The sequence below is a fragment of the Aethalodelphis obliquidens genome, unplaced genomic scaffold, assembly GCF_003676395.1.
Source record: "Aethalodelphis obliquidens isolate GAN/ISIS:26980383/991018 unplaced genomic scaffold, ASM367639v1 scaffold31, whole genome shotgun sequence".
Classification (NCBI taxonomy): domain Eukaryota; kingdom Metazoa; phylum Chordata; class Mammalia; order Artiodactyla; family Delphinidae; genus Aethalodelphis; species Aethalodelphis obliquidens.
The window spans coordinates 16125888-16144944 of NW_020837975.1; the positions used below are offsets into that span (position 1 = coordinate 16125888).

General features: G+C 44.1%; 1 protein-coding gene across 5 annotated transcripts in view; it reads left to right on the top strand.

Annotated features, from left to right (window-relative positions):
- Window positions 1-3874: 3874 nt before the first annotated feature.
- Window positions 3875-19057, top strand: part of RUNX2 (RUNX family transcription factor 2) — a 227490-nt gene continuing 212307 nt past the window's right edge. For all 5 annotated transcript variants that reach the window (XM_027127420.1, XM_027127423.1, XM_027127421.1 and 2 more), the window contains exons 1-3: window positions 3875-4296; window positions 12946-13102; window positions 18864-18968. In XM_027127420.1, coding sequence (XP_026983221.1) covers window positions 3907-4296; window positions 12946-13102; window positions 18864-18968 — 652 coding nt within the window. In that variant the 5' untranslated portion in view covers window positions 3875-3906. The remainder of the gene's footprint in view (window positions 4297-12945; window positions 13103-18863; window positions 18969-19057) is intronic.

Here is a 19057-nt window from a genome sequence, read left to right on the forward strand (position 1 = left end):
AGACTGAAAATCCGCTGTGCCAGGTACCGGAAACGTTGTTAGGGTATTCGGTGGAAAATTTCATTTCCCCATTATAAATAACTGTAGGATATTTTAAGGAATCCAAGACTAGTAACTTCCAAGAGTTGCTTATATTAGCTCCACTGAAATGTGAAATGGAGGGAGGATGTCCAAGGATGGCTATAAAGCTGAATTACCGGATATGATTAATTAAAATAAATAATTCACCATTGATTAAATAGCCCTTAAAATCCCCAGTCAAAGCACCCAAACACTGAGGCCTGCGTATTTTGCTACCCACCAAGTAAAACAAAGAACGGACAAAACAGCAATGGAGAAAGAAAGAGGAAGGAAAAGCCCCCATGATGGTTACTTAAGTTCAACTGCCCTAGAAGTTCTTATTCAAAAAAGCCCGTCTGGTCGCCCATATTTGAAATATTGACTGTTACTGAGCAACACATTTTCTGGTAATTCCCGGTTCTGTGGATTTCCAGGGAGAAGGACAACTCCAAAGAAGGCGGCATAACACCGACTATGGTAGTTACTGAATTTTTATCTCCCTTTGACCACAGAAATAATCAGCTTCCGGTAACTTCTCTCCTCCTTTGCAGCCCCTACACGTTCAAAAACGCAACAAAAAAAGTCAGAGATCTTTGATAGACTGAGGTGCAATGCGCCCGTAATAAAACTGTCTCGTTAAAAGGCAAAAAAAAAAAAAAAAAAAAAAAAAAGCCTTATGTGTGAGTTGTGTATGTGTATTTATGTGTCAGTGTGGGGATGTGTGAGGCGTGTGTGCTCCGGTGCATGTGACTAAGTGGGGGGGGGGCGGGGGTGTAAGGTAGGAAACTAACGCAGGCAGTCTGGTCTCTCTCTCTCTCTCTTTTTTTTTTTTTGGAAGGGTAAGCCTGGCTTCCCTTGGCTGGTCGGCCGCGTGAGGTTGGGAAGACGCGACCCTGGCGCGCGTCGGCAGCGCGGCAGTGCCCGGGGTTAGAGCTCTCCCCTGTGACCGAAAAGATAATTAAAAATCACAGGCGCAGGAGACAGCTCCGTTCCTCGCTGCCCATCAAGTCCGTCGGGATAAGTGGGTCCTCCTCGCATGCCGGGGGCGCCCGGGCTCCGAGGCCAGTGGGCCGCGGCGAGGAGTAGGTTGGGCAGGGGGTGTCCCAGCGGGTGATGCAGAATGAGTCATCCAGGGTGGCAGGCGGTCGTGGGAAGGCCGAGGAGGCGGGAGGGGCGCGGCGAGGAGGCTCGCGTCTGCGGGGGGATTTCTGGGGAGAGGCGGGAACGTGGGGGAGAAAACTGGGGAAGGGAAAGCCGGACGAGGGACGCGTGGAGTTGTGGATGGGGAAAGGGAAGGTAAAACTAAAGCCCCAAAGAGGAAAGAGCAATGTCCCCTGGACCGCATCCTTACCCCCGCGAGGGCGCTCGCCGAGCCACCCCGCCCCACCTCCGCTCGCACGGCTGGAGGCCCCTCAGTCGAGGGAGCATCTATTTAGAGGGCAATCCTGGTCCCCAAGCCACTCAACTACAGCTCTCCAAGTTCATCTTGCGCTTGAAATAGGCTCCAGAGACCTTGACAGACACCAGGTCTCCTCTTCCGCGCCCCCCACGCTCTCCAGGCCCCTTCAAAGGCGCAGACCCCCAAGTGCCCGCTGGGCTAGAGGAAGCGACGCTTTAAAAAGCGGGAGAGTCGTGGCAGGTCGCTACCGGGGTGAGAGAGGCGTTTGCGCTGAGCAATAAAAATGCCGATTAATGGGTACGTGGATTGATTTAAGTAAGATGGGGGGGGCGATGAGTGATGACTCAACTATGTTTCTTCCTGAATACTCCGAAGAGGAGGCACTGTAACTTCATTTCTTTTATAAAATCACTTATTACTGTCTAGTGTCAGCTACGCTGTTAGGAATCTTTGAAACTTTGGCAACTGATGATTCTTTTTGCAGACAAGTTTTCAAGCTTTGCGAGGTTTAAAGGAGATTGACAGCAAGGAACGTAGCAGTACACTACGAGGAGGGGAAACGGCCCGGTGCCCCCTTCTTAGGGGTGCAATAGCCTCAAGCGGATTTCCCGGTTTCTGCGGGCGCCCCACATTGTTTTGTTTTGAAGGCTCAGAGTTTGAGGCTGGTCGGAGACACCCACGTGCTTCTGACTCTCATCAGCGTAATGATCGCCTTAGCCAGAGTCGTGTCTATATAAACCACAAAAACCTAATCATTAGAAATCCCAGCCTCCAAAAACCACATTTTAGGTAAAACTGCCGTTTTTTTCTGCGCTCCTTCATCCTCTCGACCACAACTTTTTTGGGGATCCAAAGTCGCTTTTTAAACCCACATTGGGAAATAAATACATAAATAAATAGCCATTGAAGCATTTTGAATATTTTATTTTGTAGTTTTATTTTTTTTCCCCGGGAGTGGTGGGGGAGAAAGTTAAGACATTAGACCTAGTTTTAGATGCAAAATAGACAATAAAAGATTGAGATTCATGGAAAACTGCTGGGGTTTTCCCCCAGCGAGGGTTTTTGCAACTTACTTTAATCATCAAGCTGACAGTTTTCCAGTCCTTAAAAAACTCACCCTTGTTCTCTAGGAACGACAAGTCTGAATATAGAATAAAAGTGTCCAGCCACCCACTTGAGTTTCTGAAAAGTATTTTGACAAGTGTCCCCTCCATCCCAATTTTTTGTGTCACTTAAGTCTAAAACAAAAACAAAACAAAACAAAAAAACCCCACCCAAACCCTGCAAAATCTTTTTTTCCCTCGGGAGCCGCTCCGGCAGAGGTGGAGGGGGGGTAGGGTGGGGGAAGGGTGAAGAGAGCTGAGAAGTCAGCACAGACGCTCAAGAATTTTCCTTCCTCGTCTCCTGAAGTTAACAACGAAAAATAACGACAGTCAGATCAGCCGGCGGCTCTCTGGCGTCTCAGCTTCAACCTCCTCCGACCAAGAGGGGGTTCCTTGTCTTGGGGGGAGGAGGCGAGAAGCAAGAGGACGCGACCAGGCGAGATCCCCGTAGACCGGGGCCGCCTCTCTCGGCTTCCGAAGCTGCGCGCGGCGCCCCGGGGGCTCCTTCTCGCGGCCGGCGGGCGGCGGCAGCGGCTGCGATTCGCAGGCTCGAGATCCGTTGCCCCGAGATCCGCTGCCCGCGACTTACCTCCTGGCACCTCGAAGCACAAGGGTCAGGGGTGCTTTGCAAAGAGCAGGAGAGAGTGGATGCGAGGAGGTGGCGGTGAGAGGGCGAGAAGAGGAGAAGGGAAAGGAAGGAGCCGAGCCGGGGAGCCGGGCTGGCAGCCGCCGCGGGAGGAATCTGAGTGTGCAGCCGGCGCGGGGGGAGCGGCGGCCGCCGCGGAGGAGGCGGCGGCGGCGGCAGCGGCGCGGGCGGGCGGGCGGCGGCGCGGACGCCTGCAGCTGGGCAGCAGCGCGCGGCGCGGAGCGGCGGTGGCGGGCAGCGCGTGGCGATGCTGGCCTCGGGGCTGGACTGCTGAACCCACTCGGCTCCACCGCCGGACTCGAACTGGGAGGGGGCGCCAGCGCACCCAGGACGCGGTGCCCCACGGGACCCCACTACAAGCTGCTGCAAACTGAAGCCTCCCGCCTCCCCGGGCCAAACACATCCCGGTGCCCGTTCGCAGCTGCCACCCCGGGTGTTCCAAAGGCTCCGCGGCAAGATCTGCGCCTCCCGGGTCTCCCCACCCGCCAACCCGATTGCTCCGCACCGCCACCTCTGGCTCCCGTCAGACTCCGCCCGGCAGTCGGCTTCATCGAACTTGATTTCTCACCTCCTCAGCCCCATCACCTCCAGCCCCTTTCCCCCGTCTCGCCTCCACCCCCCCAATTTCCTCCTCCTCGCCCCTCATTTCCACCCTCCTCCCCCTCCCCCGGCCACTTCGCTAACTTGTGGCTGTTGTGATGCGTATTCCCGTAGATCCGAGCACCAGCCGGCGCTTCAGCCCCCCCTCCAGCAGCCTGCAGCCCGGCAAGATGAGCGACGTGAGCCCGGTGGTGGCTGCGCAACAGCAGCAGCAGCAGCAGCAACAGCAGCAGCAGCAGCAGCAGCAGCAGCAGCAACAGCAGCAGCAGCAGCAGCAGGAGGCGGCGGCGGCGGCAGCGGCGGCGGCGGCGGCGGCGGCGGCCGCGGCCGCGGTGCCCCGGTTGCGGCCGCCGCACGACAACCGCACCATGGTGGAGATCATCGCTGACCACCCGGCTGAACTCGTCCGCACCGACAGCCCCAACTTCCTGTGCTCCGTGCTGCCCTCGCACTGGCGTTGCAACAAGACCCTGCCCGTGGCCTTCAAGGTAAGAAGCTGCGGCCGCCCCCCGCTCCCCGCCCCCGGCCGGGCGCCGCTGGACCTGCCCGCCGGCGTTTCCAAGCCCACAGGGGCCGGGCCCCTGACTCGGACGGCCTCCAAGGCTCCTACCTCGGTGGCTCTGACCCGAGGGACCCCCGTGTGGCCCTCTTCCTCCGGATCCCACAGCGGGCTCGGGGCTTAGTGACCCCGCGCAGATCCTTCCCTCTCCCACCTGTGCCCGTAGCCACCACTTCAGCCCTTGTCCCCTTTATCCGTTCATCACCCCTGGAGCCTTCCGGCCAACTTCCCGACCCACTCCTCTGAGCGGTCTCCCCTCCCCCAGGAGCCCCCAGGTGCCCACTCTCGGCGGCGCCGCCGGGACGTGCTCCACCCCGCCCCCACTCCCCAGGAGCGAGGATCCCCGGCGTTCTCCCCCGAGACTCCCGCGTCCCCTTCCCCGGCATCCCGGCCGGGCCCGCACCGCGGGCCGCCGCGCCGCCCCTCCCCGGAATTCTGCGCTCTTCCCTTCCCAACCGAACGCCCTCCGCCCGTCTCGGCGCCCCCTTCTCTGACCCGCTTGCGCCTCGGCGGCTCCGGCCCCTCCCGGACTCGGGGGCCGGTGTTGGTGGGGTGCCGGCGCCGGGCGTTTGCGCCCGGGGCGGGGCGCCGCGTGCCGGCTGCTGGCTGCGGCGCGTGGGCCGCATTATCAGTATCCGAGAGGGTCCCGGGCGAACCTAGGGACTCAGGGAGCCAGTGAGGGGCAGACAGGACGGGGGCGTTTTCCCCGTCTGCAGACCCGCGCCCCTTCCCGCTACCGGGAGGAAGGCGGGGCTGCAGGGGTCGCCGCGCGCCCGGAGGCGGGGGAGTCCGGGAGTCCCCGGCGCCGGACCCTCAAGTGCAAGGCGGCGCGGGCCAGTGGAGGGGGCGGGGGCTCCGGCCGCCTCTTCCACCCGGACCCGCTCCCCGCCTCGCTGCGCCCGGGAGGGAGAAGGGAAACCTGTGAAATGCCTTCGGCTCGCCCGCCTTGAAAACTGAGGTGATATTGTGCGATTCGCCTTATTCTTACTTTTAAGGACTCAGACCCCAAAGGTCCCTCCCGTTTCTGAGAGGTCGTGGGAGGCTCGGGCCTGTGGCCTGGGCGCCGAGGGAGTGACTCCCGGGCTGGAGAGCGCCCTGCGCGCTCCTCGCGGCCTCCTCCGCCCTCCCGGCCCGTTAGTTTGAGGGCGGGTCTCAGCCGCCGGAGTCGCCGGCAGCGGCTCCGCAGGTTGAGGGTGTAGGGTCCGGAGTCTCTCCGTAAGGCAATCGGGATCCCTCGGGCAGCCCTCGTCCACTCGCGGAGCCCGCAGGGCCGGGAGCGTCCCAGGTTGCTGGGGAGATGGGGTCCCGGGCCGTGCTCCCTCTCTGGACTAGGCGCCTGGGATGGAGGGGGCGGTGAGCCAGACAGGGACGAGAGCGCTCCCAGGAAGATGCTTCCGGCCCTGTTTAGCCTCTGAACCCGCGAAGGTGGGCCTGGGTCCCCTGGGTTCTGGGATTGTGGAGAGCAGGGTTAGCCAGGCCTTGGGGGGAGGGGGGGAAGAGAGGAATCCTGCCAGTTCCTCCCTTGTGGACCCTGGGGCCAAACTCCCACGGGCCACTGGCAGTTCCCGGTTGTTGACCACCCCCTCCCCACGCGCACCAATTCAGATTCCGTGCGTGGGTGGCGTGGAAAGAAAGAGGAGTCCAGGTCAGTTAGAGCTGGTTATCTCGCTATGTCTTGTATCAGAACAGAAATCGAACGAATTGTTATGGAAAGGGGATGTTGCATTCTGGGGCAAGTTTCATTTTGTAGCTGGCTCAAGAAATGTGTGTGTTTTAACCGTCCCATTTCTCCTTTTATAAACCACCCATTTTGTAGGTTAAGCTTTTCTTCCTTGAAATATGAAAAACTCAGAGTATAGGCGAATCGTAGAATTCGGATTTTCACATGAGAGATATCTTTTACAATTCATCCTCCAAGGGCCCAGAATTTTCTAATTGGCCTTATGTGAGAGCGGAAATTTGCTTCCACGCCCCCCCTCAAACCCTTAAGACACAAACAAACAAACAAACAAAACACTGGATGAAAACAGCAAATAATACAAATAAACAGATATTTTATATATAAAATGCCACAAGTTAGGGTATGAAAAAATTAAGGATAGGTGCCTACATTTTTAAAAGATGTCATTTAGATGTCTGATGTTCTACATTACGTTTGTCCTGCTAAACATGTTTAAGGTATAACTGTCTTGAACTATACTCTTACATATATGGTGCTGAATTGATTCTGAGCATTAATATTTTGGATAGAAAGGATGTTTTTGGCATAAAGATAGAATACAATTTAGTTAAAGCTATTCTCAGATAATTTGGCTATCTTCAGGTTTTCTCACTACCACCCTTTTAAAATTATTTTAAAAATAAATTGCTTTCTCTGCCATTCATCATATTTATTTTTAATTACAGATTGTTTACTTTTAACCAGTAAACAAGACCATAGATAACACACAGCCATATTAAACTGAATGTTTTAATTCATATTAATTGAAAGTTAAATTGAGTTAACCAAAAACTTGACTTTCATGTTTTCCCACCCTACTACCTGTGTTTAACAAAATTCAAATAGCGGGCGACAGCTGAGAGCCACTCAGTATAGAAGTTTTGTCTCTGTTGAAAACACGTGTAGGTATTTGGAACATCCAGATTTTGACAATAATTTTTTTGTTTTCATCTGAATGTTAGTAAAAACAACCTCTTTTTACCTTACTTTCAAGATAAAAGCCTGTGAGCCGTAGACTTTCTAGACTCTTGCAACATAATCAAATACATGTGCAAAGAAGAAGTAATATGAAGAAGTCTCAGTTTTAAAAGTGGTGACAGCAATTTGGCTGTCATATTTAGAGCTATGTACACAGTAAATTATAGTGTTGTTGGGTAGATAGCAGACAGGTAAATATATTTAACACAGGACTTAATTGTTGAGAAGTCTGGTATTCGAATCAATATAATATTTATTGAGCTCATATTTTATGTCCGTGACACTGAGCTCGGCAAGGTAGAGAATCAGAAATGCATTCAGTAGACTGTGTTGTGATACGTTAACTTAAAACAGCACTTCAGAATGATATTGGCAATGTATTGTATTAAGACATGTCATGTATTAGAGCTGTTCATCTGATCTTGTTTTAGGATTATACGAAAGTAGTTAATTCATTTATACTCTGACATGTAAAAGTGCAAAAACAACTTGTATACTTTAAAATACACCAAGCTGTTTATTAGCGTTATATTTTTAACAAAGTTCTGCAGTTTTGAAATGTTCAGTGCTCCCAGGTGTCAAGGAAATGGAAATAAATATTTTTAACCTTTCTCTCAGGTGTATCTCACTGAAAGCTTAAAATAGTTAAGGCATACTATTAGAAGATCCTAGGCCCTTTCTGTCCTAGGTAATTGTAGTGATGAAAAAGCAATACGCAAATTCAGCTCATTAGTTAATGGTCAGGTAGAAATAGTGGAGAGAACATGTTAACCCTGTATCCAGTAGCACCCTTGTAAGTTAGGGGTCTGTCAGCATTTCCACCCTGAAGCCTGGTGTTCAGGGTTCATAACTCAGCTGCTTTAAATAGCTTCAAGCTGAAACACTATGCAGAAAATTTAAGTCCAGATGTATATTTTAAAGCTAAAAGTAGTGTAAGGCTATTGCACTGTTTTAAGTTAGCAAACGCTGGACTATCTATTTACCAGTATCATATGTTTTTCTGGCAATGTTAAAGAAAAAAAACACAGTTTTAGATACATGATCTATTGCTCATAGTTAATTCTGCATGTTTAATGATACCTTTCAGTATTTGTCCTAAGTAGGGTTTCAAAATGATGGAGCAATTCCTATTTGAAAATAATTTTTCAACGTCATTGGCCATTTTTCTCTTCATAAGCAAGTATGCAGCTAATAACTATTTGACATAATGAGTTGTAGTTTCCTTACATGTTTAATGATCAGATTTTATGTTTGTGTCTTTTTGAATGTAATTTTACCTAAACAAACAGGTTATTAAACCTGTTAAAACTTTGCTAAACCTACTGTGAGTTGCTGTGCAAAATTATGTAAATCGTAATAGATCTCAAGTTATGTAAAGACAGACACGTTTTTGTGTTATGCCTTTAAATGCAATAAAAATTAGTTAAAGTTAAAAATTTTAGGATTGAGTATATAAAACTTACTGGTAAGGTAATGGAAACAAATAATTTTAGATGGAAAATAAACACTCAGAAATTTTAGAAAACTTATGTTTGAAAACAGGCATGGTAAAATATCGTTCATTATTTTCTCCCCATTGGCATTGCTGTTTGTATCCTTTCAAAATTCCAGAATATCCATTGTTAGATGATCTAAACCAGCTTGATACATGGCTCATAAGTTTCTGGCTTAAATTGAAGTAATTTCCGTCAAATTTCTCTTTGACATGTATTTTAAAAATTATGAAATGATATTTTATATTGTATTTCCTCTTTTCTCTACAATTCAACCAGGTTTTTCTAAATTCTAAGTTGGATTCTAAGAAGTAACTGTAATATTTGTGAAACTTTTTGATAGTTAAAGTTATCTTTAAATAATTATCATAGAAATAAAACTTTTCCTTTTTGCAATTACTCCCTTACCTCTCTTTGTATTCCAAAGAAAGATTTGATAAGATTCTATCTTGAAAAATAATTATATTTCAGTTTTGCTGCAAGTGCAATGTGCCCAGTGATATTGGTCTGTAAGAGTAATTGATTAGCGAAGACTAGACTTCTGTACGTGGAAATGTCATAGGCAATTTAAATTTCCATATAATAAGACCACAAAAACAATTTTAAGGGCCTGAGTTAATTCCCTGTTGTTCCTCTTTCAGAGTAACTCACAGATTTAGTCGTAGGGAGTCTCATAAAAATTTTCAATAGCGTTTCTAGAGTTAAATATTCTTTTACTTTACTTTGCACAAGCTCCGCATCATGTGATTTAAATGCTAGTTATAATGAGGTGTGCTAAATAAAGGAACTTCTTTCTCTATTCTGAAATGTCAGGACACAAACTTACTTCCCTCTTCCCCATGAAGTTTCTTGAATTTGTAGATTGTATATGTTAAAACCACCTAGAAAAGTAACTGTCAAGTTTTCGTCACAAATTATTCTTTGCAGAACAACTTTTTGTATTGGGTAGTGTGGAAACAAATTTTAATGCGTGCTAACTCCTAACTAGTTAAAGGGCGATTTTTGACTACTCTCTACCCCTTAAAGTGTTTTCCATTGCTTGGGTTTGGTACAGATGAAATGTGTAAAAATTTCTTGATTCTTTTGGTTTTCTTTTAGATAAACACAGTCGAGAATCTCCAAGGGAAACTTTTTAGCTTCAGAGATCTACTTTTTGTTTAAACCCTCAGACATATAATTACACTTCTAATTGATATAAAGTCACATACATTACTTCTTATCCCCCCTTTTTTTCCTCAGAAAAACATTAGGCAATCTGCTTTGGTAGAGTGAATAGCAGAAAGAACCAATATATTTAGCCATTAAAATAGAATTCAGCCATAACAGGAAAAGTTGTCACTATATCTTGTTAGTTAGCAATTTTTTTTTTCCGGGCCAAGTTGTAAGCCTCATAGAAGACTCACACATTTTGTGATGACCTATTTGTTTTGTTATTAAATGTAATGCATAAAACATACCAATATTTAATTATACTGCTTAAGCAAAGAAAAATGGATTTATGTATTTCACGCTTAGGGATCTTTTCTTTTGTATTTTCCCATATTGAATCAATTTTCCTTTTCTTCTAACTAAAAAAAATCCATTATGTTAAAAATATGCAGTAAAATAATAATGTCCCAGAGCTCTTAAAAATCTTTATATTGGGACAGATTTCTTCACTTTTTTTAGATGAAATTTAGCCAGCCTGGAGTGAAACCCATCAGCAGTCCTCCTGTATCTCTCAACAACACCAAAAAACATCTCAGGACATGAAGTAAAGAATTACATATTCAATTGAACCCTTTAAGGAAGCTTATAAGTAAAAGCCTGTGTTTAGCACACAGCTGACTTGGAACAGAAGTTAGCCTGCTCATCTTACAAAAAGTACATGATTATAATCGTACTCTATACTTATATAGTATCTTCTACATTTTACAGACTTTAAGAAAACGATTTCCAATTTATATTGGAAAACGGTAGTTTCAGGAGATGAAGTTACTTGAGATCATAGCAGATGTGTAACAGAGGTGGGGGAGAAGTGGGGCCTCTTGATTTTTGGTGCATTAATTCTCTTCTAAACAGTACAACTTTTCTACCTTCATTAGTGCACTTACTGGTTCCATATTTACTTTGACATAGAAAGCCTCACAGCAGGTGTTAAAACACAATATGCTGAGCGTAAAAAATGTCAAACATTCAGATGAATACTGGCAGACAGTCAGTTTTTTCAGTATTTCAGTATTTTTCAAATGTGCACAGTTTTGGCCTTGTGAATTCAAAAAGTTGAAAAGTACATTGCCCCTATCAGGGGTGTACAGCGTTACCTGTGTTCAGCAGCCACTTGAGGCCCTAGGTCAAGTATGCAGGAAGGAAGTCATGTTCTCAAGGGATTTACCCTTGACCTGGGAGACTTCTCAGATTGAATAGAGTAACCGTATATTCCGGGTAAAGGATAGTGGGCATGAGTCCCTCTCTTCTGGGATGGAAAAAGTTGTCAGAAAACTGGTTTGGAGCAAGGGCATATTGCTGCTAGCTGGGGATGCTGACTCAACCTTTAACTGGTTCTCTCATGGACTGTTGGCAGTGGGAAGTGGTGCTCTTTGTGGAGCTCTTTCATTTATTTATTTCAAAAATATTTATCAAACACTTACTCTGTGCCAGGCACTGTTTTGGGAGCTGGGTGTATAGTGGTGAACAAGACAGATGAAGGCCCTTGCCTTGTGTAATTTCTAGTCTAATATAATCTGGGCTCCTAAGAGGGAGTCTCATAGCTTTGGGCTAGCATATCAAGGAGCAGATGGGTCATTCCTATACATACTTTGAAATGAGGATCATTTGAGTCCAGTGGGATGCTCAGGAAGTGGTTTCTGTAATTTAAGGACGGCTTTAAGGTTTTAAACTGAATAACAAAGTGCTAAAGAAGGAATGGAACAGCCTAAGAGAACAGTAAGGGTGAAAAAAATATTGACACGTTTGTTTGTTTGGTTGTTTCCCTGGCTTGAGCAGAGGGTATAGTGGAGGGGTGCTAGGGTAGGGTTCAAGGGTGAGGGAAATGCAGCTCTAAAGCGTAGTGATAATGTCTGTTTCATCACATTGTAAAGAATCTGCTTTAATGAGAGTTACGTACAAATTGTATTGGGAGCATGGAATTAAATGCTTTGGTTTGCCTTATGGACATCTTGACAAAAGAGGGAGTAGCAGAAGGATGAGGGTAATATTTGCCAGACAGGCAAGCACACATGGATATTGTCATTGGAGGGTAGTGGGGCTACTGTAGCCAGAGCTGTGGCTTAGTCACCACATGGGCATCTGGAAGCCGAACGAGCAAGAGATGGAACTCATCTGAATATTATAGGATCCTGGAAGTTAGTTGAGAGAAAGGATGTTATCAAGGAGCAAGGCCTTAATTCATGGATTAAGAATAGTGTGTTTTATATATGACAGCAAAGACTCTGCACCGGCCTTCCCTTCCGGGCTCCATGTTAATCAGAGGCACCAATTTGCAAGTTAGCCGACCCTGGAGTGTGATCCATGCCTTGCAGCAGTGAAAATGTTTATTAGACTCAAAGACTGATTATTCTGGATCCTGACTTACCCAAGTTAATCGGCTGCAGGTTAATTGTTGAAGATTAAGGAGGCAAGCGTGTCATTCCAAGATGGCAGATGGGACAAGACAGAAGTTTGGCTACGGGTGTATTTTCTGTCTATACCAGTCATTTGTCGGTGGTCATTTTCAGCCTCTTATATATCTTTATCCTGTACCTAGACTTTAGGCTTCTTGATGGCTTTGTATATTCCATGGGTCCCACTGCAGAGTGGGCATTCCGTAGTTCTTTGCAGTGTGATTGAAAGCTGAATATCTAGCTCAAAGTAAGGAGATGAAATGTAGTTCTGGATACCACACTACATTTAGTCTTCCCTGTAGTCAGTAACTGTAAGGTTTCCCCTAAATATCTTCTCCCATAAAGCTGACCAGACTTCCTTTTTTTTTTTTTTTTTGGCCTGTGATCTGGATGAGACCACACCTCAGGGCGCTCCAGGCTGCAGACAGGCGGTGCCTTACTATGTACGATGCAATCTGCAGATGGGCCATCAGCTTTCCTTCTGTGGCATAATTCCTATGGACAACTTAACATGGGGATTTAATAAAAATGTACATGCATTCTGTGAAGAATCCAACAACAAATGAAGGAAACTTTTGCCTGCCTTTGGAATGGGTGGACCCTGAAACACTGGTCTCTTTGAAGTGGCATCCGAACGCATATGCAGATGCCTCATTCCTGTCTGCCATTACGGGACTAGAGCACTAAGTCCTGATAAGATGCATCATTTACCATGCGACTATAGTCTCAGTTTTTAAGCTTTTCTGATGTGCCATTATTGTTGCTGTGTTTCCTGTTTTACGTAGGTGGTAGCCCTCGGAGAGGTACCAGATGGGACTGTGGTTACCGTCATGGCGGGTAATGATGAAAATTATTCTGCTGAGCTCCGAAATGCCTCTGCTGTTATGAAAAACCAAGTAGCAAGGTTCAACGATCTGAGATTTGTGGGCCGGAGTGGACGAGGTAGGTCTCTGATTTTTAATATGGATAATGGAATAAACACATTAGGATCCTCTGATGAAATGTAGGCCTGTCTGTATTCAAATCAGTACCTTCTACCGAATAGAATTACTAAAGGTTTTCTTTAAATACGTCCAGATGAGGTTGAGTGTTTTAGTGAGTACTCAGGCCTTTTTCATTTGTTTTATGATATTGAAAATTCAAACAGTGTTTTCAGAAGAACCAGTTCCTAATTTCACTGGGTGTGAGCATATAAGGTGGAGGGAGGAACAGTTGGAGGTTCAAGTTCTGAGTTACAGGAGCCAAGTAACAGTACATTCAGTGGCAAAGGGCAAAGAAAAGGGAATGCATTGGATCAATTTCCTGATAATATCAGTTTTGCTCGAAGTTGTAGCAAGGACAGCAAGCATAATGCTCTTCACTTATCATATATGTTTCCTCTGTAGGATTTAATTTACTTCTATAAGAACCTATTTAAAAATCATGGTTTTTTACAGAAGGCTTTTCATTCGAATAAGTGAATAAGGTGTTACTTATGTTAGTATGACTGTGTAGATGAAAGATCAGGACTCTAAATATTCGTACATTATTTAAGAGTTTCCACCATCCACACCCCCATTCAACTATTAGGAATCCATCAAAAGATCATAAAACAGAAAATAATCCCTTTTAGGGTTTTTATAGCTGTTTTATAAATGCGGTTAATGTTCTTAAAAAAGTCTCAGAGAAAACCAATATTTGGCTTTTATTTACTTATTCTATAGAGAGACTTTTAATCGTCATTCATTAGAAGCATTATGTTCCTTTATTTATTGATTGAATCTAATATTTCCATGTTAAGTATTTCGATGAGAAGAGAGAAAATAGACCACTTTAGGACTGGGGTGAAATAAATTATAAAGACCTATGGGGTGACTTCAACCCAGGTTTGAATTAGGAAATAAGAAGCATCAATTTTTAAACCATGTCCAATAATTGCCCTTTAGTTTGGATCAGATGTCAAATTATTACCATTGTAAAAACTTGATAAGGGAAGTTCAGGCAAGGCTGTTTCCGATGAGTAGTTTTAGTGTACTTTCTAGGAACAGGGCCAAGAAGTTGTACTTTTTAACTTAAAAAAAAAATGATGCATGCTAATGAGATACTGTTACTGAAAGGTTTGAAATAAAATGAGGCTCAGAGCCTCTGGTAGAATCAAAACTCAAGGGGTTATCTCAGCATCAGGTTTAGTTCACTTTCATTAAAAGAAAAAAAAAGACGCATTCTGTCTCACTGTTGACTGATGAGGTGTGAAGTGTGTATGTGTGTGTATTCATTTTTTTTTCTCAGTTACTGGTGCAGGTCCACAGTACAATTAAAATTTCTTTTTTCTAGTAAGAATCAAGAAAAATTTGAACACGATGATGTACCTGTATGCTCTGAGTTGCATCTTTCTCCTTATGTAATATTACTTTGTTTTGAACTAGAGTAATGCATTTTAGTATTTAAAAGACTGGGCGCTATACTTCATTTTACAGATAAAAACTAGTGTTTTCATTTATCTTGCTTTTGTATTATATAGATGCTCTATAACTTTTCTCTGATCAATTTGAGTAGAAACTATGGCAAAGTGATAGTGTACTTTGTAAACCCTCAACATATTTATTTAAGAAACTTCAAAGAGAAACAAAGGGTGTGCACTGTTTTACTATATTGGCTTTCTGAGTTTTGGCTGGTTTCCCAAATAGCAATTTTTATATTTAAAAAAAAAAGACAGACTTAACTGCTTGCAGACTTTTCACGCATGGAAGATGAAGAAAGCTTCTTTTGATGAAGTGTAATTATGTCCAAACAGAGCTGACCCCCTCCCCCTATATTTCTTATGATCTTAACTGAAGAAAGTAGGATTTTTCCTTTGAAGCAGCCGGGACTTGGTGGAGGATCTGAAATGCTACAGTTTGCTGCCAGAGGCAGGATGGAGAAATTGGTCCAGACTTGTCTTCGCGACTTAGATTGGGGGTGGGGGGAGCGGGTGGAGAGAGAAAGAAAAATTGATTTATCACTAATAATAGATTTTTATATCATGACATTAACATTATATGAAAGGAAACAGTAATATCAAGCTGAAATGAAGAGGAAAAAAGGACAGAGAATACTGACAAGAGATACCACTCTTTGAAAAAAAAAATGGGTCAGTTCTTCAGTGGCAGGAAACCCTTTAACCTGCCCGTGTACCTGACCTGCTTTCTAACAGACTTTTTCCAGCTTCCTCTTTGATTTTCACACTTCTACATTTCTCTCAGGTTTTTAAGTGTGGGTCAGCATGCTGCTACCATTGTATTTTTTCCCCAGCTATTTAAATTTTCTGTTTCAGTAGCATTAAAGAATAAAAAAACACCAAGTTCCTCAAATGGTACAATTTTTTTCACTGGTAGAAATATAAACTCTCAGAAATTGCAAAGCAGTTTTTGATTTATAAGAGAGTCACATCACTATTTACTCTGGCATTATGGGTTATCCAGTGACCACAACTTTTATGAAGTACTTTGGAATAAAAGTAGAGCATCGGTGAAACTTGCATTAAGTGAGGAGTGGCTTATATTTTTAAATTGTCTTTTCCTTTTTTCTCCTTTATATTTTAAACAGAAGTATTTAAAGTGACTTTGGTCCTTAAGTTTTCTTGGTGTGTTTCCTCCCTTTTGACATCAAGCATGTTGCTTTTAATTTACCAGCACTTCTAAGTACCTGCAGTGTACAGAGCATAGTACTTGTCAATTTAGGATACAATTCCTGCTTATAATCTTAACTTTCCCGACAATTTCTGACAGCCCCTTGGGCTAGGTTGGAGTTGTCTTTCAATGACAGTTCCTATGTGTATCTCAGAAAATATATGACTTGAGGACACATTGCAGAACTAGTTCCTAGATGAAGCCAAGGATGCTACAATTAGTTGTCTAATGAGCGCTAGCTCCTTAAGAGCCTGCATTTTTATCGCTTATTATGGAAAGTAATAAACAATGGGATTTGGAATTTTTTTTTTAATTTAAGGAAGTCATGAATATACATATAAACATTTGACTTACGAAATGTATCACTGTTTATAGGGGGAAGAACAAATTACCTAGTTGGGTGGAAGTTTCTTGAACGTTACATTCATGTTCCTTCTGAAGGGGCAATGAGAAGTGGAAGGAACCTCCTTGGTTTTTGTTTTAGTTGTTAAAGTACATCTTGATCCTTAGGATTGGATTTTAGGAGACTGCCGTCGGACTCAAATACTTGTTTCCTTTCCCCCAAACCCACCTCTTTTTAAAAGAGGTCTTTATAGAAAACTGGTTCTGTTTTGAACATTTAGATGCTTTATCTTGGAGGGTGAATTTTATATTTGGCTTTTGTTCCTACCTAAGGTGTTCCTCTGAATTTGGGAGAAGCATCGATGCCTTTTAATATCCTAAGTGCGTTGTAAAAGTCTCAAACAGCAATACTGTTAGAACCGGTTTATATAAACTCATGGGCAGTGTCTCTAGCAGGTTATTTAGGGTCATTAAGGACAATTGAGATGCGTACATCCTTGATTTATGAAGATTTGTGCCACAGATGACAAGTGTCTTCCAAGCACTGCCCTCAAAGCCACTGTTAGAAATGCGATCCTGACTCACAGACGGTTGATCCAACCCAGAAGGGATCTTTTTACGGTTTAATGCAAATTAACTTTCAATCTAGGGGTTCAGCCCATTCACTCCTCCAGAACTTCCCATTGTTTTAAGGTCCTGATCTGAATCCAGTGGCCTCCTATTCAACGTTCTAATCTCCATTTCTGTAGACTTTCAGTTTTCTGTGACTAGTTTAGACTCCTGGCTGCCTTATTCTTCTGGTTAGTCTTAATGTTTATAATAAATCCTCTGTTCCCCAACCAGACAATTAAATTACTTAAATCCATGTAACATTCAATATATAATAATGAAATACGATATATCAGTGACACTTTAAGAATAGATGATTTCATCATTCTGGCTGACATACTACATTAGTAGATTTATATTTGCTTCTTGGTCTGATAGAGCTATTTGGGACACATGTCACAATAAATTACCTATTAATTTCTAAAAATGTTCTCTGACAAAGTTAAAAGGAAGAGCATTAATTTTAGGGTCTGGAAGACCTGGGTTCAGGTTCTGATTTTTTCCACTTATTAGTTGTGTGGTTAAATTACCAATACTCTCTCTGGGCTTCGGTTTCCTCATTTGTGAAGTGGGGGTGATAAACCTTACTGGGTAGTATTAAATGAGATAATGTCTATGAAGCGACTGGCACTTAATAGGTTTCTAATCAATATTCATTTTCCCTGTACCCCCTCCCCCTGCATCTCTCTCTTTCCTATTTTTAATTTTTTTCTCGGCCAAAGTATAGCCAAAGAGGCTTAAAGCTATATATACAGAGTAACAAATGATATGTGTCTTAAACATTTTTTAGGAACTTACGTGGTCTGGGTTGAAAAGAAAACCCATTCACTAGACTTGACAGCCAAAGACCTGTTCCACATTAAGCCTTGTATATAACCTGTTCCATATTAAGCTTTGAAAAGATTGCATTAAACTTTGCATTGCTACATATTGTTTAAGATTTGTGTTTTGATTTCATAGCCTCTGCTTTCAGTAAAGGGAAAAACAGTCTCTGACCAAAAAACAAAGCAAAACGAAATGAGCTTTTTAAAGATCTGTCCCAGGAGCAGGCTAAATGAATGCTCTGGCCTGAGATTGCTGAATGTTTTATTGAGTCACTGCTTCACGCCCACCTCTTCCTGTCTTGTAACAGTTTGCAGTTTTGACTATCTGACATGACTAACCGTTGCAAATCTAACTGATTACAACTGTCAGTGAGTCTGGGTAACAGAGTCTGGTATCTTCTTCTGGAGAAAGCAAACATCCAAATCTGCTCCTAAACTCCCCCCCCATCACCCCCCCCCCCCCCCGCGCCGTCTTCCCCCCAACCTCTGTTCATCACCTTTAGTTCATTAATTTGAAACATCAGATGTAATATTTCGATGAAGTACACCCTCCTCTAAAAGCAAGTATTCATATTTACATTGGGAGGTGTCATGTATATTTAGCCAAAAATAAGTCACTGTCAGGGAGTCATTTCAAGATTGCTGCTGAGTGAGGATGTATGTTAAGGAAGGGGTGGGCAGGGAGGAAAAAAACTTTGTTCCAGTAATGATGAAATCATCATACCACAGGCACATTAAGGCCAGGACGGGAGACACTGGCTCCTGTTAAAATGATTCCCATAAGAACCTTCCTCTTTCATCTTCTCACTGTAGTGCAGTTAAGCAAATGAAATGCTAAAGCCATGTGAAGTCAGTAGCATAATCAACAGTGATTTACTATTGTTCTCTCACGGGGTCATGACCTAATCCTAAATAAAGACTTCTAAAATTTTCTGCTTGGATGTGTTCCTGATGTTGGAGAAAACTGAAGGGAAAGAGAACCCTCTTCAAGAGGTCCAGTTTTTGTTTTCATTACGGCTCTCGCTACTGAGCCGCTTTTTGGAATTGGAGCCTCCTTGCACAGGACTGCCGTGAAGATGATGATCTTAGCACTCAGTGAGCCTGGCAACTCCCTAAGGTGGCCATCAGAGGGTTTCTCATTAGAATAAGGAGTCCTGACCCTTGTTGTTTTGTTCCCTCTTCAGCGATGCTTAAATGCAGTTTGGACATCTGTACTGCTATTTTTGTCATCAGTACTGTCTTTTTATATTCACTGTTGATTTTCCCCTTTTCTATCTGCAGGCAAGAGTTTCACCTTGACCATAACTGTCTTCACAAATCCTCCTCAAGTCGCCACCTACCACAGAGCTATTAAAGTTACAGTGGATGGACCCCGGGAACCCAGAAGTAAGTGCTTGCCTTCCTACTGGAAATGGGAATAGAGTTTACAGAGACCCTGTGAGGAATTTATCCCAAATAAGTTAGTGCTACTTTCA